The 22,766-nt window shown below is 38.5% G+C and overlaps 2 protein-coding genes across 2 annotated transcripts; one reads left to right on the plus strand and one right to left on the minus strand.

The window, feature by feature from the left end:
- The first annotated feature begins 331 nt into the window (after positions 1-331).
- On the plus strand, positions 332-10,525 carry nfe2l2a (nuclear factor, erythroid 2-like 2a). The gene is made up of 5 exons (XM_044365279.1): positions 332-584; positions 3,657-3,923; positions 4,205-4,297; positions 4,419-4,616; positions 5,491-10,525. Exons 1-5 carry the CDS (start codon positions 546-548, stop codon positions 6,748-6,750), a joined length of 1,857 nt encoding a protein of 618 aa, XP_044221214.1. The 5' UTR covers positions 332-545; the 3' UTR covers positions 6,751-10,525.
- On the minus strand, positions 9,859-13,937 carry hnrnpa3 (heterogeneous nuclear ribonucleoprotein A3). Its single transcript, XM_044365280.1, has 11 exons — positions 13,836-13,937; positions 12,972-13,094; positions 12,720-12,866; positions 12,420-12,630; positions 12,233-12,322; positions 12,071-12,142; positions 11,370-11,417; positions 11,020-11,163; positions 10,820-10,936; positions 10,624-10,694; positions 9,859-10,524 (listed from the first exon to the last, which is right to left on the minus strand). Exons 1-10 carry the CDS (start codon positions 13,839-13,841, stop codon positions 10,639-10,641), a joined length of 1,014 nt encoding a protein of 337 aa, XP_044221215.1. The 5' UTR covers positions 13,842-13,937; the 3' UTR covers positions 9,859-10,524; positions 10,624-10,638.
- Positions 13,938-22,766: the final 8,829 nt, after the last annotated feature.

Consider the following 22,766-nt stretch of genomic DNA (forward strand, 5'->3'; position numbering starts at 1 on the left):
GTTTCATAATTACATAAAAATGAGCTTACAGGGATCTCAAAATGTAAAAAAATGATGTTCAGAAATTCAGACTAAGAAGATTTTAGTGTCTTTAATGGTTAGACACAGTGGCACGTGCTAAGATATTTTTATATAGGGCTATTTATTTATAATCACGTGAGCGGCAATCTTTACGACTTTCAGAGCTCAAAATGTACATATACATATTATTTAATGTTTTTATTTGGTAGTGTGATATCTCCTCGCTGCTCTGCTCAGCCTAGCGGGCGCCACACGCATGCACAGCCCGTATCTATCGCCTCATAGGCCGGTGAGGGGGACGATCCCGGTGCCGCAGCGGTGGGCAGGGCCATCATTTCCGTAACGATCATTAGATTAGAGGAAGCAATATTTCCCTCAAATTCAGCCACCGCGTCGGACTATCGCTACCGGACTTCATCTCGCCATTTCAACCTGCCAATTGAGGAATAATACACTCACATACACACACACACATATATATTTAGGCCTACATAAGGCGTTTCTTTACGGCAAGGCAGATCTCCATGATGATGGAAATGGAGGTGATGCATTCCCGTCAACAGGTAGGCTAAATAACACATTTTTATTGGGTGATCACTACAGAAGAGATCAATTGACAGGCTGGCAGTGCCCCTTAATTCCCTTTATGTGATCTAACGGAGAGGAAGAGACGTGTTTATAGTTCAGGGCAACTTTTTAAATGTTTGTCCCGGATCAATTCATCTAAACACAGTGACAAATCAGCTTATGGCGTAGTTAAGACGTTATAATGTAGCGTCAGTATAGAGAAGACTTCCCTTTCATTAGTTAGATATATTAAGGTTGCCCTCTGTACCGCTTTCAGTTCTGCAAGTCATCGAGTTGTGACGTTTTTTTTTTCTCGGCAGGAAGTTAAATAAGTCTTATATAAAAACCAGGTAGAAATATTGCTGTTTGTGGTGATATTTTAAACAAAATGACATTGTTGCCTTTGCCCTGACAAGTTGGGCAAACAGAAAACCATGGGCTGTCTTCTTTTGGGTTCTTTTTCCCGTAAGTGTGTCTCCCTCCTCCCCCCTCCACCCCCTTCCTCCAAGCATGTGATCCCATATCTGATAAAGGCAACAGCTTGAACCGCTGTGAATGATTTCTATAAAGGCTATACTGTTGCCTCAGCCTTTGCTGTTTGTCTTTTAGTGTATTTTGTAAAAAAAAACAAAACAAAAAAACAAAACAAAACAAAAAACAAAAACAAAACGTACACACACAAGCTCAGTCTAGACTTGTTTTCCCAATTGTTCATACACATTGAACAAGATGTTGAACATGAATTATTTTTAAGTATAATTTTTGTGGCCTTTAGTTTAACTTGTCACAGTCAAAGGTAGGTGGAAGTAAGTAAGGACAGAAAAAGGGCAGTTTTGGAACATGTGCGACTGTGTTTCATCATCCTCGGTCAAGGGTGGATGTCCACTGGCTTGTGATAAACTCCAGGAGTCAGGTCCCCTTTTTGAGGCCCTTTGTGTTGAAGAGTGCTGAAGAGAAGTAAATGAACAACCCATAGTGAAAAAGCACACACACACATCTCAGTTCTCTCCACTATCACCTGCTTTGATAGCCAGAGGAAGCATTAGCTATTAGTTTGTCCTGTTTCAAAGTATGCCTGTATTTTTTTTTTTTAAACATGTGTTTTCTGCTCATACTTTAAACTTAAGGCATGTTGTTCGGTTTGTCTTACGGCTCATTGTTTGGCAGAGAGGTGTGGGAAATCGGAGTAATTTTATGAGTTAGTTTCCTTGTTCTGGTGCCAATCCAAGTCTTGTGACAGCCACGTAACTGATACCATACCGATAACCTGATCTTACACGCCCACGTTTACACAATCAAATTTGGTGCAGATACAGAACACGAGCCAAGATTTGTTAGACTACTTTGGTTCTATATCATTATATAACATGATCGTTAATCAGTGACAGCTAAAGGGTTCACGACAGACCTTTTTTAGACGTGAGATTGTTTTTTTAAAGTGACTCATATGACTTGTCTGATGAGCTTATAAGTTGCGGTCAACAGACAGGAGTGTGGTTTTTTAAGTGTGCAAAACATGGATGACCTTAAGAAGTCTGTTCAGACATTTTAGGGAACTTCCTCATTCCTGCAGCAGCCATAATGTCTGGTTGTGTGTTCACCTCTCAGCCGGTGAGTGTGATTTATGGCTGGCAGCTTTAGTAATGTGTAATCCTTCGGCGGCCATGCCTCTGATGCAACACTGTGTAAAAGAGGGTTATAGTGGGTTCTTATTTTGCTGTGCCACAGCTGTAGTCAGGAACTGTGTCAACAATGTCTTAAAATATAGATATATATAGATACTTGTGGGCTATTGTAAGTTTATGAAGATTTACTACACAACCCATTGTACTGAATAATAATAATTAAAAGGCAGACAACATTTTTATACCATATTTTCTCGTCACATTTTCACATCCTCTTTATTGTGTATTGTTCTGCTTTTTTTTTTCTTCCTTTTTGGCTTCCTCCGGGCTATGTCTGTTTGAGCCATATGACCGACAGCAAGCAGTTTGAAGCCTAGCCCATAAGTTATGTTTATACCCGAATCTGAGGAACAAACAAGTCACATGCGCAGACATTTTCTTGTGAACCAGTATCTTCGGTTTATGCAACATCCCAGGGCCTTGTGAAATGGTTTACTTCTGTAAATATGTTCTGGTAAGAGACCCAAGGAAGAGAGCAGCAGAGTTTATCTTAACACATTCTTGTTTGAAAAAGGCCTGTGAGGGGAAATCTACAGGAAATAGAATTAAAATATGCCCCATAGTTGTTAGTACCCATGTGTCTAACATTCTGTACTGTCAACAACAGCTTCATGTGTAAATACTAAATGTGGGGCAAAATCTTTTGTGCAGTTTTGAGGCAGAATATGTTGAGGTCAGCTATAAATAGTTTTATTCTGAGATGTACCAAGGAAGAAAACAAGGAAACAAGGTCTGGAATTCCATCTAGAAACAAATCTACAGCCTCACCTTCCTAATTTTATTTGGTTACACTACCACCTTTTTAGGAACATTACTGTTGTCATCTTGTATATTTATCATATGTTCTCTAAGCATTGTGATATTACATTTTTTCAACTGCAGACATTTCTTAGAATCCTGATTTTATAAATACTGCAAAATACAACATGAATTTTTGGGATTTAACTTTACTTCTTGTAGAGAACAAACAGATAATTTTTAACCTGTAACATAAAGTCACTTAATGCAAAAACTTGACTTAAAGTGTGCCCTATATGTGAGTCTGGTTGTGACAAATGAATTCACACCTCAGTTTAATCGGATGGGTACTGACCACTTCCCTTGGAAAGAGAATCAAGAGAGGATACGTGTCTGCTGGTGTGTGGTGGCAACAGGGGAAATAGAGAAGTGTATCCATTATTCATGAGGCTTCTCCTAGTTGACACACTTGCCAGTGTTGTTGTTGTCAGTGAACAGATACTGAGGGACAGGGTGTGGCAGGTGCGGCAGCCATGCTTCACAGCAGGGACACTCTTCTTTGCTCCAATGCTGATCACATTCTCACTGCAGGACAGCATGGCCACGGCTCACAACTCTCTAAACTGATCTGTCGTTCTTTTCTAGGACATGGAACTGATTGACATCCTGTGGAAGCAGGACATCGATCTCGGTGCCAGGCGTGAGGTGTTCGACTACAACCATCGTCAGAAAGAGCATGAGCTCCAGAGGCAGCGGGAGCTGGAGGAAGAGAAGCGGCTGCATCTACTCCGGGAGCAAGAGAAGGCCCTGCTGGCACAGCTACAGCTAGATGAGGAGACAGGAGAGTACATACCCCGCCCGCCACCCAGCGCCCCACTGCAGTCGACAGTCTCACCTCTAGAGGTTACACAGGTACCTGCACATAGCCATCATTACTCATGTCAGGGCTGGACCACTCCCACCTCCTTTGATAGGCTGCAGCTTTGTTGTAGCTAGGTAACCACCTCATCTTGTGTAATTACAGACACACAGGTGGGTCTGTAGTTTTGCATCGCTGTATTGTGCTTTAGAAACTACTCTATGGAGACCTGAGCTCTATAAATATAAAATCATGTGCTGTTTTTAAAAGATGGTGTGCTACTAAGGATGCTAGGTGGTAAATTTAATAGTAGGTATCTCACCCTCTCTTGCAGAATGTCAGCTTCACAGAAGAGAATGGTGATACCATGTCATTTGATGAATGTTTGCAGCTGCTGGCAGAAACATTTCCTGTAGAGGAAACTGAGGTAAGAACATCTAATGATTATCTAAAATGCGACATTATAGCTGTCAGCCTTGAACAGGACTTTTTAGTTATAATTGTAACCTTATAATTGTAACATCTATATTCATGTGTTTGTCTCATAGAACACCTCAGTTTGCCTGGACACGACTGCTGTTCCATCACCTAGCAGCAGCAGCACTATCATGATATCCCCTGAGCAGCCAGCTCTGCCACCGGTCACTCTTTCCCCAGGTCCACTATCACCACCACCACCACAACAGAGGATGTCCCCAGATTTGGAGCAGGCCTGGATGGAGCTTTTGTCCCTCCCAGAGCTGCAGGTATGGTATACATGGATTCTAGTGCCTCAGTGGCATGGTGGTTTGTGTTGTGGAACAAATACCCAAAGAATGAATCAACGGCAGGAGCCCCGGCAGTGGAGGACAGACACTTTTTGTTTGCCCTATGGGTCTCATATAGAGGGACGCAGGTGCACAGGGCTCATTCCACTGTGATTACATAAGGTTTCTGTGTTGAGACTTTTTAGAGCATTAGGACAGGAAGTTTTATGGTGTGATGCAGTTTGTACGATTAGTAAAACATGTTCATGTTCAGTGAGGGTGTGGCAGTCTTAAAACCTTTGCTTTTTGTCAGGAACGTGAAGATGTGCATGATTGTCAGTAGCTGCCTTATCAGTTTTGTTTCAAAGCAGCTATTTGCATTTGCTGATGGGTGGGGCAGTGTAACATTCATTGCCTTGTTTCAGAATAGACTGGACCACAGTCCTAACCATACAGCTTCAGAGTTGTTCCAGTTGTTGACAAGACACATTGTAGAAATGGGGCTCTGTAGAATTTTGTTAGAAATTTGCTGCTTCTGTGTTGTGGAGATAACAATTGGTCCACCTCACTGCAACAGCAAGCTGGGAGAACTGTCCTGATAATTTCTAGTTTCCAGTCTTAGAAATTCACTTAGGGTACCTATGCTTTTAAATCAATGAATTCACCTCCTTGTGGAACACCTAGCACTATGTACAGGAATTTGTCAGTAAGACCAACTGCATGGCAAAACATACCACGTCATGCAATAAAAAATAAAAGATTTAAGCATGTTAAATCTTTGTATTTCACACAAAACAAAATGTGATACATGCACTGTAATAGCTGCGTTGATTGTATATATTTAACTAATTCTTTATCTTTTTTTTTTTTCAAGCAATGCTTAAACATGCAAATGGAGGACACACTGGAAACTACAACCTATCCTCTTCCAAACAACCCTGAAGTACAGAATCCAAGCTATACTTATTACCCCATGTCCACTGTCACAGAAGGGGAGACAAACAATTTAAATGTCTGTTCTGCAGAATTTATGAATACATTTGATGGCTCTGTTCCCAGCATGGCCCCGGCGGACAATCTTGGCCAGATTAAGGAAAAAGATCCTCAGTTAAATACTAACTTCAGTGCAGAAGGTTTCTGTGACATATTTTACCCCAACACCATACTGGAAGAGAGCAGTGGTCAGCCTGGCCTTGAAGGGAATGAAAGTAGCATCATGTCTGATATCCCAAACAAGCCGCTCTTCATACCAGTGGACCTTTACAGCCTCTCACCTGGAGATGCATTTGACAGAGGCAAACAAAATCTGAAGGCAGAATTACCAGACTCAGATTCAGGAATCTCTACAAACACAAGTCCAAATGCTAGTTCGCCTGGGAAATCTGTATACGGAGATGGGTCCTTTGGTTACAGTGATTCAGACATGGAGGAGATGGACCACAACCCCGGGAGTGCAGAATCTGACTACTCAGAGATGTTCTCATTAAATTTCCAACCTGATGATCTTCAGTCAGGAGTTCCTGTATCTGCAGTAATAGGTCAGCCACAACAGCAGGACAAGAAACCCAAACAACAAAAGACGGAGCCAGCAGTGGAGAATGGCCACAACAACTCCCCCTTCACCAAAGACAAGCATAAGAAACGCTCTGACATGCGTCTCTCCAGAGACGAGCAGAGGGCTAAGGCCCTCAAAATCCCGTTCACTGTTGACATGATTATTAATCTGCCTGTTGATGACTTCAATGAGATGATGTCAAAGCACCAACTGAGTGAGGCCCAGCTGGCCCTGGTCCGAGACATACGCCGCCGCGGCAAGAATAAGGTAGCTGCCCAGAACTGCCGCAAACGCAAGATGGAGAACATTGTGGGGCTCGAGGGCGACCTTGACTCACTGAAAGATGAAAAGGAGCGTCTGCTGAGCGAGAAAAGCCAGAACATCAAAAACCTTAAGGAAATGAAGAAGCAGCTCAACAGCTTGTACCTGGAAGTCTTTAGCATGTTGAGAGATGAGAAGGGGAATACCTACTCCCCATCTGACTACTCCCTCCAGCAGTCAACTGATGGCAGCGTCTTCCTTGTTCCTCGCGTTAAAAAGACTTTCAAGAGCGAAGACAACCACATTTCTCCTTTGTAATAAGGTACTGCATTATCATAGTAATACTATGCAATAACTTTGTAGTCGCTCGCTTTAAGCAGTAGTAGCTCGGCAGAACTATTGTATAGTTTTGGCTTATTCCTCTGAATGTTGTAATATTTTTGATATTTTACTTCTTTTGTACTCTGAAACCTTCACAGATTCTATAACCAATTGTAAATAAATGACTTGCTTTTCAGATTGATAAAAATGTTGATGTATATATAAATATATATATTGTATATATCATGTTTCTGTATGCTAATGATTGTTTCAATCATTGTTACTCATGTTTTATAACTTTACCTTATGATTTGCTGCCCAGGTTCCTTTTTTAAATCTTGACTTCTGTGGTTTTCAATAAACTATTCCTATAGCTATATGGCCTCCTATTTTCTGAAGAGAGAACATTGTGAAGTGTACCACAGCTCTAGCCACAGCTTGTAACAGATTGATGCCAGATGGATATATAGTCTAAGGAGCGATTACATAACTTACCACATGTTCAAGTCAGTTCTTGACTTGAAGGCTCTATTATAGGCCTTACAAAACAGAAAATAAATGGAATCTTGTACTGAAACAAAAGCGTTATCGGTTTAATCCAGTTTCCCAACCTGCTTGTTGTTATTAGGGCAAGGTTGTTTGTACAGTAACCTAAATCTTTTAATACTGTAAAACTCGTGTCGCAAAAGAAATCACACCCAATGCATTCATTAGGTTACACAACAAAGAGCACAATTGTTGACCTGTGGCAGAGTATGCTCAGTGCGAACCATGCATGACAACTTCACAATGGTCCACTGGGCAAACATATTCAAAGGTAAAGCCCTACACAATCAGTATTTGCTCCACATGCACTTTCACACACAAACACCACCTTTGATCGCCAAGCCCAAACTTCAGAGGGTCTGTGTAGCAAACTAAACTGACGACAAACTCAAGGACATCTGTGGATTAAGTAATGCAGTAAAACAAGAGATGATGCTTTGACATTCAGAAGAGTTGTACTGCAAAAGAAAGAAGAACGTTTGGTGGTCGATGTTTTCAACTGCTGTTCAGAAATGAAACACTCAGTTCATGGAACATATTTTTATTTAAGAATACAAGTCACACTTAACATTTACATACTCTTCTGATCAGCCAATGTAGTTCATTCACACTGGTGTTTTATTATAGCCAAGCTGTAGTGTAAAGAAGCTGGTCATTCTACATTCCTCTTTAAAAATACTATCCTGCAACTGATTGGGAAACATTTTCAGGCAATGTTTTGTCTGATTTCAGACTGTGTTGACTTGACCTGTGTCGACTCTTAAATGGACAGGTCAATTCAAATGCATAAAATTAGGCTTGTAGCATCTTGTGGGTTGTATCCCTACCATTAATGAAGCATGATATGTCTTAACAATGATCCAAAATGTAAATTTAAGTATAAAAGACGTTAAATTGAAATGATTTCTCCGTCTGCACATGCTCAAATACAGTAACAATTTACAAAAAGTACTGTAGTAATAGGTCACAAGTTCCTGTTTTTTGGAAAAACCAACAAAATCTCCCTAGACATCTGAACTTAGTTTGAACTCAGAGGGTAGAACAAATAGCAGTTCGTGGAAAGGTTTTTTGACTATGCAAACTAGTCTCCTATACAAACTCACATTAGACTGCATATGAATTACTAGTCTGTGAACCATCAGTATAATGCGTCTGTTCTGTCCCAGTTTGTTGGTTTAAACTTGTGACCACTGTTCCTCTCTGCTGAGGCAGTGTGTTTGCCATATGCATTATTATTACATTATTTTACATATTTTGCCCCTGTGATTTGCACAGAGGATCTGACCTTGTTTCATGTTGCTTTAAAAAAAAACCCAGGCTGGTCAAAGCTTTTTATAAATGACAAACACTATTTTCACTATTATGACTAGCCTTTGTAGCAATGATCAAGTTCCTTCAGGGTTTAAAGTCCCCTACCATGAGGTTTTTACATCATTATGCTAATTCATATAGATCCAACAATGACTTTCTGATCTTCATGTATTTTAATACTGCATGACTTAATGGTAGTTTGGCATTCTTCCATATTGTTCTTTTCTTGGAAGTATGGTAACCTCGTTATTTCCCCAAGCTTGTTTCATCAATATTAAAGGAGTGATATTGAAGATAAATAAATAAAACATGATAAAAACAATACATTTTTTGCCTTCATGGTAGCTCACAGGCTGATTCTGGTCAAAGTGGGGCAACACTGGATGTCATCCTGCTCGGTTTACCTTAAAAAAGACCCCTGCACCATGTAATAACCACCTAGTGCACTGTTAGATTACAATATGAGCAGCCTTATATAATATTTTGAAAAAAGTCTTACCCATCCAGAACCTTCCATGTTATCAGGTCTTTACAGATTTTCAGCAAGAAGAGAATGCCTCTTTCCACATCTGCAAATCAAGCAAAGTGGTTACTCTTACCTGCTCCCATCTTCTTTAAGTCAGCTTTTGTGAAATACTCACTCCCTTTTCTCGTTAATGTCTGAAATCTAGCATTTTGCGGGTAAACTGCAGTATCTCTGACTCAACAGGATCTCCAATGTGTCCAGGAACTAGTCTTTCTTCGCTAGCACCGGCTGCTGGAGGGTTTAGCTAGCCTTGAAAGAGAGATAGACGCTCACTACCAGGCACGACACTGCAAGCTTCCTCCATGGGCGTTGTGCTCGATGCTGCCTTCTCCCTTCTCTCTCAAAATGCTGACTGGTCCACTGTGCTGGGGCTGAAGACGTCCTGTCTGACAGTCATCTGCAATCTTCCACACTAGCGATGCTGAGGGCCCAACTGCAGGTGCTTGCGGCTGTTATAATCCTACTCGCTCAACACTGGCATAGGTGATGTATGGGCCCTTGCCCTAGGACTACCCAAATCTCCCTTGTCATTGACCCTGGTACAAGTAAATACATACAGTATATGAACACTGTACTATATTCACCCACATACATATTAATACTCCCAAAAAAAGTACTGGGCAGGCTGATTTGCTAAACTTCACAGTCACAATGAGCAGGCAACAGATAAATTGACACTCATTTAATCTTTTTCTGAACCAATGACGCACTGAACCTCATGGTACTTTACTACACAATTTTATTCGTTCTTTTTCTACTAATCAAAATATTTGGACAATCTAGAATTCGGTTCACTGGGAACAAGAAGAGTGAGGGATTCCCTTGATTCTAAATCCAGACTGCTTATATTTGTTAACACTGGTACTACGAAGGATTTACATTACTGTGCTTCACATACAAAATCAAAATACACTTGACACTTGCAATTGAGCAATCATAATAACTTCAGAAAGAAAAAATGTGTAATTCTAGCTCATCTGAGGGCCTGATATAACTATGCTAATTGACAAAACCAGGTTAAAATACAAAAAAATAATTGACTAACTCATGTAAAAAAAGGAAAATAAAGATATTAAGAACTGACTTCAGATAAAAAAGAACAATTTACTCTTTACCCCTGATACCATAGGCACAATACACACACTTCAGACGCACAAAAGGGAAAAATTGCTTAGCAGGGAAACATCTATCACAATCAGGGAAGGGTATCATCTGCACTCATGTCTTGTGTATACAGTCCTTCTTCCATAAACTTCTCCGATTTAGCTGCAGTAATGTCTGACTTGTGTGTTCCTCTAATGCTTTCAGATGACTGCCTCAAAGTAACCTGCAGCTTTCCTGACAATTCCTTTGCTCACCTCCTCGCCTCTCCTGCTAAGAACTGAAGCCTGTTGAATGGATACAGGATAGAACAAATTGTTATTCTGCACTCATGGGCTCACTCTGTACTGTGCTACGAGAGTGGTGTGAAACTGAATGCAACTTACCAAAACATGAAATAATTAATATCGCCGTGAGCCATAACCACCACCGCCGCCGCCGCCAGAGCCATAGCCACCTACGGTTCAGAAAATACAAACAAACAATGTATGTTTGTTGCTCCTCAGGAGATGTTCTGTCATTCGTTATGTGCCATTTTGAAGTCGGATCTTTAAATACATGGAGTTGGAGGGTAAAACTCACCACCGTAGGGTCCACCTGAGTTTCTGCCACCAAAGTTGTTCCCTTTCATGGGCCCATAGTTGGACTGCTGTCCACCATAGTTTCCAAAGTCATTGTAATTTCCACCCCCTCCATATCCTAAAGATATAAGTGTCAATTTTAAGGCAAGGCTTAATTTCAGGTGCCTAGTATTTAATTTCTGGAGAAAGTAACACATTTACCTCCGTCATTACTCCCGTAACCTCCATCACAGCTGCCACCAAATCCACCACCCTGGTTTCCATACCCTGGGCCACCACCACCACCTCCATAGCCCCCTCGGCCTCCTCCATAACCTGGTCCTCCACCATAATTTCCTCCTGGACCTATAACAGTAAAAAAAAATGCAAACATACAACAGGACCTCATTAATTACAGTGGAGTGGCACTAACATAACACTGTTGCAAAATATTTACTTAAACACAACACAGTTGTTACATAAGCAAGCAAGGATATAAAATGCATTACATGACCATGACAGTAGTCATGGTCATGTAATGCATTTTATATCCTTGCTTTACAACTGCTCACCATTGTCAAAATCATCACCATAACCACCTCGTCCTCCACCATAGCCACCTAGGAAACCAAGAGGATTAAAATACATTAGCATAAACATAGCTTAACATAAAAAATGTGACCAATTTGTGTAATCTTGCAGCCTTGTCACAGCTGAGACCGTATCCACATTAATGCAGGCTCATCTGAAAAACAATCTCTGCTCTGGTCTTGTTATCAACACTAAGGTGATGTTTTCAACAAAAAACATGTTTTGGTGGATAAAATCTGAAAATGCTGTTCTTGCTTGGTAGGTTGAATAAGACAACAGAGCGTTTTGAGATAACTGACATATGATGGTCAACATTTCAAAAATATAACAAAATAATTCCGCATAGCAGCAATGCTAAGACAACACATTTCTGGCATCAGTGACTTTGTTTCCACTTCTTTTGTGTGCCAATATGGCAGATCACCAAACACCCACAGAGCCTCACCCTGTCCAGGCAAAGACTGAGTAACCGGTTTTACAAGATGGTTATGACCACCATTTAGTAAAAAAAAACCAAAACAAAAACAAAGAGATAAAAGCATTTTACTTCATTTGGTATTTCAGTGTGGAGGCAAAACTTGTTCTGCCAACCCCTTATGACGTAAATATAACTATCAAATGTACCTGCTTTAATGTGGATAAGGTCAATGACACTTTCATTTGTTATGCAAATGCTACTCACCACGGCCAAAGTTGCCACCACCTCCAAAATTACCACCTCTGCCCATGAAGTTTCCAGATCCTCCACTCCTGCCTGATATAAAGGAGGGTGAATTGTCAGTTGCATACAGAATGTACAATAATAGTAATTATTATTTTATTCTCCATGTGATGGTGTGCTTACCCCTGTTATTGGACATGGAACTCATTTCCTGTTTTGAGAGAGCTTTCCTGACCTCACAGTTGTGGAAGTTGATTGTGTGGTATTTCTGGGCTGTAAGAGGAAAAAAAGGAAAAACAATAGAGATTCATAACATTCCCTGATGTTTCCTTAATGTCTAACTAACTCTGAAATCTAAACAACCACATACCAACAATTTTATCTACAGTGTCATGATCATCGAACGAGACAAAGCAGAATCCTCTTTTCTTCCCGGTGGAGCGTTCCTCCATGATGTCAATGCATTCAATCTTTCCGTATTTCTCAAAATGCTCTCGGATATGGTACTCCTCAGTGTCCTCCTTGATACCACCGACAAAGATCTTCTTCACCGTCAGATGGGCACCTGGTTTATTGGAGTCCTGAAATAAGAGTATCAATGAGCACAGACCAACACATACCAAACAGTAACCTTTCTATGACATCTGCCTTCAGGTCAGGGTTTGTTTACCTCTCTGGACACGGCCCTCTTCGGTTCAACAACCCGCCCATCGACTTTATGAGGCCTTGCTTTCATGGCGTCATCAACCTCCCTTACAGAGGAGTATGTTACAAAGCCAAACCCTCTTGATCGCTTGCTGTTGGGGTCCCTCATCACCTAGACACAACAAAGTCAAACACAATAGTAGTGACAGCAGTTTAGCCATATTTGTAAGTTACTGTTATTAATTCTTCTACTATTATTATTATATAAAATACATACTACACAGTCCGTGAGTGTTCCCCATTGCTCAAAATGGGCCCGCAAACTCTCCTCCGTGGTTTCAAAGCTCAAACCCCCAATAAACAGCTTCCTAAGCTGCTCTGGTTCTTTGGCCTCACGGTCCTATGCAACACAAGAAAACACACATCGTAGCTGTGAATGACAGTACCGTTAATTACTGTAGAAATATGACAGCATTGTCACATAACGCTACTGTGATCCTGCACTTGAAAAAAATCTGCAAATACATGCAAATATCTGCAACTTCAACATATTAAATGATCTTAATGCCAGGGCGTAACGTTACCTTCACTCCTGTTGTGGTGGCAGACCAAGCTAACAATAAACTATCTCATCAAGCAACATTAGGCTGATAAATTAACCCAGTGCTTCTAAATTATGACATCTGGTACTGGAAAGTCGCCAGGCTGAGGCCTGTCATTCATAAAAACAGGTTAACTTTACAATAGGCCTAGTTTGCCTGAGCGGCCTAGCTAGCATTGGCAGATAGCTTGTAGTTCATATCAGGGGATGTCGTAGGTTGACACTGTGCTATCAACCAAAAGATACAGTTAATCCAGCTGCTGTGGCTAGTAATGAGGGTTGCAGAAATCCAACAACAATGTTGAATTTGACAATCAGCTGAAACAGTGACGTTATACCCCAATAATGGAGACCACCATTAGCTTTGCTGCTGCGCTAGCTAACGAGAACAGCTTTTAATCTTCACAGAGAAGCAGCGAATTACAACACTACGCCGTGAAAATCTCCGCCAGAGTCACGTATATGTTACAGAGCAACTGTGACTTTAATGCATTTAACACACAGCCGTGTTTTTATTCGCAACATTTCAGACAACCTCACCTCCATTTTGCAGATGTCCACGAGCGCAGATCGGAGAGGATCACGTGACAACAAGACAGTCGTGCCTCCTTCAGTCTGACGTCAGCAGGGATGCATGACAGACTGTATAAAGATATAAAATGATATCTTTTTGTTTGTTTTTGGTTTTCTACCAAATATACATACATATATATATACATACACATATATATATATGTTTGTACCTTTGTATATGAACATGTGTACAATAAAGAAAAAAAAGTATACATTTAAAGATGGACGACATAACAGCTAAAAAAGTGAAGTCAAAATATCTCCGTCGCCCCCTGGTGGCTGACTGCAGCATAGGTCATAAATCCCACCCCCTCCGTGTTAGTGGATGGGACCTGAGCCAAACTAAAAAATCAAAGTACACGTCAAATAATTTTTTCCCAAAGATGTTTTTTTTTTGTCATTTTAGGTAGTTCTTATCATGCTGCTGTTTTTTTCAAGTGCTCATTTTTTCTGATAAGTTTGTTTTTAATTAGTTATTTGACGATATAAAAAGGGGTGTGACGTCATGATTGACAGCTGTGACACCCGCTCTCAAACCTCCGTCTGGCGGCGGGACAATAGATATATCTATGGGCGGGACGGCTGAGGGGGTATGTCCATACATCCATGGATATGTCCGGCCTTATTGTGTAGACTCTGGCTAATTTGGGTTGAGCTAAGGGTTGCTTCTATAAATTTAGAGTTAGGGTTAGGTTAAGGCAGAACGGTTAATCTCGCGAGAGTTTCTCAAATCGTCCCTTCGGCTGATCCAATCCATGGATCCATGATTCAATCTAGCACATCTTTATATACATTCTATGATGTATAATATTCTAATACATCCATGGTCGTCAGTCCATCCTGGTTTATACTCATCAAAACACAAGATAGACACTATAGTTTCTGTAAAAAAATGACCAAACCAAAGTCTATGAATATAGAAAGGTTGTTTTCTCTTAAAAAATGTAACATCATGTTAGTCCCTTTTGACGTCTGGCTTCTTATTATGGAGAAGACAAAAAAAAAAAAAGATAATTTGCGCCATCTACTGGTTAAAGACGTACACCCAAAGGCAGAAAAATGAATCATAATGACCTCATCCAGCCCCTCAATGCTTTGGTTGGATATCAGTCCACATAAACATATTTTCCCCCTCATAAATGCTATATTTAGAATATTCAGGGTATGTAAATCATTGGGTTTTTTTTTTGGTTTTTTTTTAAGAAATCAGTTGATAATTGATAATTATTTCTCTGTCAGTTGGGTCATATGTTTACTTAAAATTATTTTTTTCAGAATATAACATTCCTGTGTACTGTAGAGAATTTGCTACTGACTTTGATGCTATTCTGTCAGCTATTAAAATTCTGCTGTTTTCTGCAATCAGAGATATAATTCATCAAATGACTTCACCAGAATTATACATTGGGGATTCTGATCCTTTTTTGAATATAAAAACTGATAATAAATGTATAAGGAAAATAATCCAGAGGGACACAATAAGTAAACCTGCTTCTGTATTTGTTTTAAATAATCTGTATATTCGTGTAGACTGGAAAAAAAACAAATAAAACATTATTATTACCTAGGATTTTTTTTTCAATTAAAGTGTGAGAGGTGTATGAAAATATTGCACAGGTGTTATCCAGTTAACTCAGTTACTGTAAAATATAGACTAAATGTTGACCCTCTTTCTTTCTTCTGTCACCACACAGATGAAACAACAACTCATCTTTTCTTTACCTTTAGTCAGAATTTTCTGGTATGACCTTAACCTTTTTTTAAACAGAAAATAAGATACTCAAATCAAATTCTAAATTGAATTTATTTTATCTTATTATTAGCAACATTCCACATACATGTTGCTAATGTTGCCAGCAAATTTGCAATACAGAAACCCAACCTTACTGTCTTCATGTCCTACTTAAAATCCTACCTGGACACTGAAATACTGCACAAACTCTAAAGCTGTGAAAACTAGAGCTTTATGTAATGGATTTGATTTTTTTAAAAATGTTGTTTATTTTTGCTTTTTCTTTTTATTTCTTCATTGATGTATTCTGATCTGAGCATTACCTCAAGTATACATTGTCTTGTTACTGTTGTTGGAGTGGTAAACCTGTTGTAAGTTTCATTTTGTAAATAAAGTTAAAAAAAAAGATCTCAGTCCACACCTTTAACAATGAGCGGGACATTTAATAAAAAAATCTACTGTAGTGATGTTTGCTTCAGAGTGGAAACTATATAAAATGTGTAGTCCTAAAATACAAACACTTGTGCTACTATATAGTAATGAAGTAGCCCCACAATTTGCTGAAGCTCAATGTGGATTCAACTTGATGGTCAGTTTTGATCTTTTCTTAAGACACCTGTGTACTTTTCAGTGGTCTATTTTTGTAACTTAAAGATTGTTTATTAGCTAGAAACAGCCTGGATGTTTGAGACACATAACAATGGCCTAATTCAAACATTAAGTAAAATGATAAAACATGTATATGAGTAGAGAAGGCTGTAAAACCTGCATATCTGATTTTTGACAGGTAGAGATGAGTCAGCTGGTTAAAGCCTAAAAGTAAGGCCTCATCTTTATAATAACTCAAAAAGAAAAGTTCAAAGCACTTATACGTTTAAACTCATTTATTTCAATGCAACAACTAGAAGGATATATGATTACAAAATTGTCAAATCTTTAAGTAAGTGTCCTTGCTGGAGGGCTGCACCTCAAGTTCCCATCAAATTCAATGCAAGATGTCTTCCTGTGCTGGAATACATACATACAGTGGCTTGTGGCAATTTGATTATATCTAACTTTATATAGGAACATACATCATGCAGGTAAGCACAATACAAACAAAAAATAATAAAGCCCCTAAAACTACACTTTGATACAGGAGCCATCTTTAAGACATTTTCTCAACATGACCTAATAATGCAGGACTCACTTTAGTTGATATTATACTTTACTGTTACAAGTTTCCTAACAAATCTACCATTACTGAAATGACCAAAACCAACTGACATATAGTCCGGGGCAGTTACCCACTTTTCCCAGTTTGCGATCCAGCATTGCTTTCACGGATAGTTAAACCTACTCACAAAGTGCATTTTAAGTTTGGTAAAATGGTTGTGCTGACTGTGCCGGTCCTGGCTTCTGCTTAGGCCAGATAGTAATAAATTGCTGGTACATCAGTCGCAGTCATTGCAAAATCGTATATTTTGTGGGGGGAAAGACTCAAAAATCTTAATGATACATGCCAAACACAGCAAAACTGCACTGTCGCAGAAGACCAGCTGTCATAACGAGCCCTCCCTCAGCAACACTGACTGAAAGAGACTCAACAGGATTTTGTTTAACAACACTACAAACTTTTATGGCCTCAAAAAGCGACCATGGAGTGGAATAAATACATCAGAGTCTCGACAAACCAAATCACTGTCACATGAGTCTGTATTCGCTGCAGGACTATTTATTGCAGTATATGTAAAGTAGTGTGATGTTATGATTAAGTAGCAATATCTCAGATCAAATTGACTCAGAGCATGGCGTTTAAAATATTACAAGACTCATATTCAAATAGCTTACATCTGCAATTGTGGAAACATGACATACATCTGTGTTTTCAGCTCAAGTTAGATCTCTCTGACAAAGCTACTTGATTAGGCGAGTGTGATCTATGAGCCAGATGCTACTGAGCCTTGTTGAAGCTGACCAGCATCTCCAAATATATGACTGTTTTATGGTTTAGACAATGTCTGTCATTAACTTTATTGTAGTGTGTGAGGAAAATACAGCCCCAATAAAAAGGGTAATGTTTTTTTGACAGTATTAATGATTAGTATTTATGATCGGTCTATAGTTCAAAATGAGACAGTCAGTGTTTTGCTCCTTTTATTCCACAGCAGTTACTGTATTTGCTTAGAGATAATAGATACCTTAATAGGCTTACAAGACGAGGAAATAGTTCAGCAGAAATTGTTTTATTCCTCTTATCTTTTAAAATATGCACAAATAGGCAATCATAGCCAAATCAGGTGTATTATTATTCCTCTCAATTTCACATTTTTTCCTTAATTAAACATTTAATGGATGCAAAGAATTGGTAACATTATTTCTACTTCAGAGCATATACTCCTTTTGTCAAGGGACATTATTGAAAGCACTAATATCAAGATCCCTTTTTATTGTTTGTTTTATTGTTTTATTGTTTATTTTTGATGTCCTGCCATGTGTGAACATGTGAAAACTGCCTTCCTCTTCGAACCTTGTTGGGCCATTTGAGGATGGTGACAGTATTGCAGACAATGAAGGGCTATATTTCATCTGTATTTGCAGTTGACGCCTGTTCTGCAAGACTAATATTACATTTAGCATTTGAAGGCTGCTTGAGCCACTGCTGTTGAAGTAGAACAGATGGTTGGGAGATTGTCCAAGTGTCATGCTTGTTTTAAACTTTTCTCTATGTCTGTATTGGCGCAAGAGCAAGAATACAAACAAGTGTTGGTTATATTAATAGCCATGCAATAAAAACTCACTTGAATCTGTTTTATTTCTCCGCTTGCATGTATCACGAACTGAAACTGCTCTCTGACAGCAATGATAATGTAGCTTTGTTACTTATTACTTGTATTTTACAGTGTAATCATCATTTTCAGATAATTTCTGAAATATTATGAAGTAAATTTAACTCCAGGCAGCTGGTGCTTGCCTCAATGTTGCACACACAGAAACTTGAATGAAAAGATAAAATACATAATGCTCTGATGCAAAGTACTATAATCTATTTTTATACACTAATGATCAAAACCTGAAAGCTATTACCAAATGTCAGTGGTGGAATGTAATAAGTACATTTACTCAAGTACTGTACAATAGTAGATGTTTGAGATACTTATACTTACTTCAATTTCATGCTATTTTATACTTCTACTTGTCTACATTTCAGATTAGATATTGATACTTTTTACTCCACTATATTTATCTAGCAGCTAGTTAGTAATGATATTGGAGATTAATATGTTACATGTAAAATATATAATGAATGCAATGTCTTGCTATAGTTTTAACTATCCAACAGTATATAAACTAGTTATCTCTCTTAAGCCGATGCAACATTAAAATTCTGCACACACATTAATGTAACAGTACTAATGAACCAATAACATAATACAGTAAACAATAATGTAACACTAACAGGGGCCATTTTTCCTGCATAAGGAGTACTTCTACTTTTGATACTTTCACCATATTTTGTACTTTAACTTAAGAATCAATTTCAATACAGGATCTTTGTTATTGCTATTTTTACTTAAAGATCTGAATTATTCTTCCACCACTGTCTGTTGTATCTGATGCATCTACAGGATTAAGAAGAGAAAGTATATGTGTTTGATTGCCTCATCAAACCAAGATTGTAATCATATTATGTCCACTACTCGTCATTTGAAGAACTGTATGGTTTTAGATGAAAACTCCAACAGTGCTTGAGGTACTGAGAACCACTTTATCATTATGTGTATGTTTTGGCCTGTGATATTCATCAAGGTGATCAAACACTATAAGTAAGTAGGTATGATATTTGTCTGCATAGGTGAAGTTGTACTTAACTTTGAGTTACATATTGGCCATTATTACATGCCAAAGAGCCCACGGTGAACCAACACCAATCATCACAATGATGAAACTGCGATAAACAATCTAATAATTGAAAGCCCACCTTTGAAATTTGAGAGTAGTGGTGAGAGTAAACCATACAGTATCAGCCTCTCACAGATGTAGTTTGATGGATGCTCTGTGTACATCTCCTCGCCCCAACCTCAGGACAACATGTTTGTTTGGTTGTTGATCACACCCCTCAGTCTTTGTACCTAACAGCCCTCTGACACAAACATATATCACAGGACCCACACACTGCTCTCTGCCAGGGACTCTCTTTTCTGTGTGCTTTTCTGGCTGTTTTGTCCTTTCATATGGCATTTTAAGACACCAGAGGTTTTTATTTGTAAACCAAGCATCAGCTTCTGTTTTATCACTGAAAATTTGGGTTCTTATCTCAGCTACTTATGCCAGTAGATCTACAACTTGGTCCATTGCTAGAAAACTGAGATTTAAATGTAATTAGCGATTCATTTACATCAAATAGAGTAAAAAATGAATAAAAATGAACCTTTAATGACGCTCATAAAAAAGTCTTGATTTGCTCTGATTTACCACACAACTTTACAATCTCTGTCTTGATTATATATATTTTTTTTCTGTGACAAATGACTGATATAACAATCCCCTGAAATAGATGGGGATGACATCCTTGCGTCGACTAAAAGGCAGCACTTAGAGCCACGATTAAATAATTAATACAGGTTTTATACCCATTTTACACCTCCAAATTATGGTTTGCCATATATCTGAGAAGCAGCGGTGGAAGAGCACCATGTCAGCAAAAATTTCATGTACAGTAAATCTTTGTGAGGGAGGAGCAAGTGGCTGCAAATCACCTGTGAGGTGAGGGATGACATGCATATAACCTTTCCCCCTTCATTCTTATCTGGTGGGATGGGTGACAATACAGTGCAGAGAAACAACACACACAAATCAAATTGTTTAGTCTTTTGACCTATGTATCACTTTAATTGGATTATACTAATAACACAGCTGCTCTGACTGTGTTTACTAGAGTACAGCCACAGAGGAAATGATCCAACAGTAGGTGGCACCATATTAAAATGCTTTAAAGTGCCAGTGTCAAGAACTGCTAAGCCTGCTGGGTTTCCTTTCCACTAAAAGCCCTACTTCACACTGACTAATGTAAAAAAAAAACAAAACAAAACATTAACCCAGTAAAAATGAACCTACATATGCTTAAACACAGGCCTTGTAATTTGCACAAAGCAAATCATACACTACATTAGGAATATAACTGAATCTCCTTTTGTGTTCAGCGTCCTCTAGATGGCACCATGGTCCATGAAAAGATGAGCCTTTTTATTTTCAAATCACATCACCTTGTAAATGTCAAATAATATTCCTTGATACTAAATTATTATTTTCCCCTTGTGTCACATGTCTGGCTACTTGATTATCTGCAATCATCTCAAATCTTTAATCATATTTGTTTCTATTTGTCTCCATGATTAATGTAATTATGGGGAACACATTTTTATTAATGGCCTAATGGCTGCTTGATAGCAAAAGTAGACTTTATTAGAGAGGCTGTGGCAAAAATTAAGTTAACTGAATTACTCTCTAACTTTTCATGTACAAAATGTAATATTTGCAGTACTTGCAAGAGGTATTGGGTTATATTGCAACTGTTTTTTTTTTTTAATGTGTTTACTTTGTCTTATCATGTGTCACTGAAATATTTTTATGAACTTAATGCTCCTCACAAACCCTGTGGTGCCTGGGGTGTCAAGGTTGACCTTGTCCTGAGAAAGCATAGACTTGGCTCCATGACTCCATTTGGGAAGCCTGCCTGCCATAACCTGGGTTTGGGCAGACGGACGTACGCAAGTGGAAACTCTGAGGAAATGGAGATTCAGAACAGGGAAACCAGGGAGTCAATTTAGTCACTGTCTACCACCTTTTCGCATGCAAGTACAAAGCCAATCTCACACATCGGTGTTGACTAGAATTTCTCTCTGAGGAATTTGGGGAAAGAACAATTCCTAGCATCTGTTTCCTGTTCACTTACATGGAGGAAACTGGGTGTAAATCACACCAAATATAAATAGAATCAACATTCAATTTACAGGAGCTAAAGTTGGTTACTGTGGCCTTGCATGTTGGTTCTTGCTCTCACTGAAATGTGTGTACATTTGCTGCTAAAAGAGGACATATCACTGAATTAGAGGCATCACAAGGCTTTGATGTGATTTTAGACTTAAACATAACAAAGAAAGTACTGTGTGCTTTTCTTTCTTCTCCTGAGAACCACAGGTTTTACAGAAAAAAGTCACAAAATATTAAATATTGCAAAAAAACCCCAAACAAATACTACCCCTAGAATCTGAGTAGTATAATATTATAAAGTAGAAAATAAAATAAGATCATTTTCAGTCAGTGACATTTTGAACTAGTCAGCACTCTGTTGTTTACAGACTGTAGAGCCTAATAAACACATGTTGTTCAAACCCCTAAACATCTTAGCATGATAATGGATTCATACTAATTAGTTATTACTATATAAACACGTTATATTTAAAACCTTGAACAAAATGTTCTACAAAAATGCTTTTTTCAAAAACTGTCTTTAAGTCTTCTAAATAGCAAAAATCGCTTCTATTTTCAAGTATGTATTATGTAAAATCCAATGTGTTAACATGCAAATATGAGAATAAAAAAATTACCACAAGGTCTAAATATAAGCTAATGTTAGTTGTAGAATTGTATCGTTTTTCTTTATTGTTTCATTTTACACATTTTTTTTAAATTTAGTATTTCAACAATTTATATAAATGAGAAATACATAACTTTTTCTGCAGGAATGATGGTTTAATCTTATCCCCCCTCACCTTTACTCAATTATATATTTAGTTTGAACTCTTTTAAGAGACTCAGATAGAGTTTTAACACATCTATGAACACTTGCAATATGCACCTAGTTTGCATTTTAATATTGATTGAGGCTTTTAGGCTGATACATGGTGCCCTTCACACTGTGCATTGATACTGTCAGACAGGCCATGACAAAGCCTTTTTAAATGAGCTACAGGTCAAACATGGGCTTGGAGTATTTTTCTCCTTCTTCTTGTATATAGATAGATGATTACAGGTTTTCTCCAAATACTCTCTGGGAGCAATAAAGTGTATTAGGTTGTTTAGTTGTCAATCCTTTTCCAAATGAATAATGCATTGATAGGAGTCAAGGCATTTGTGTGAAAGTTGATGAAAGTCAGTACGAAAAATACCAATCAATCCAAGAA

Source organism: Thunnus albacares, chromosome 11 (genome assembly GCF_914725855.1).
Source record: "Thunnus albacares chromosome 11, fThuAlb1.1, whole genome shotgun sequence".
Lineage (NCBI taxonomy): Eukaryota > Metazoa > Chordata > Actinopteri > Scombriformes > Scombridae > Thunnus > Thunnus albacares.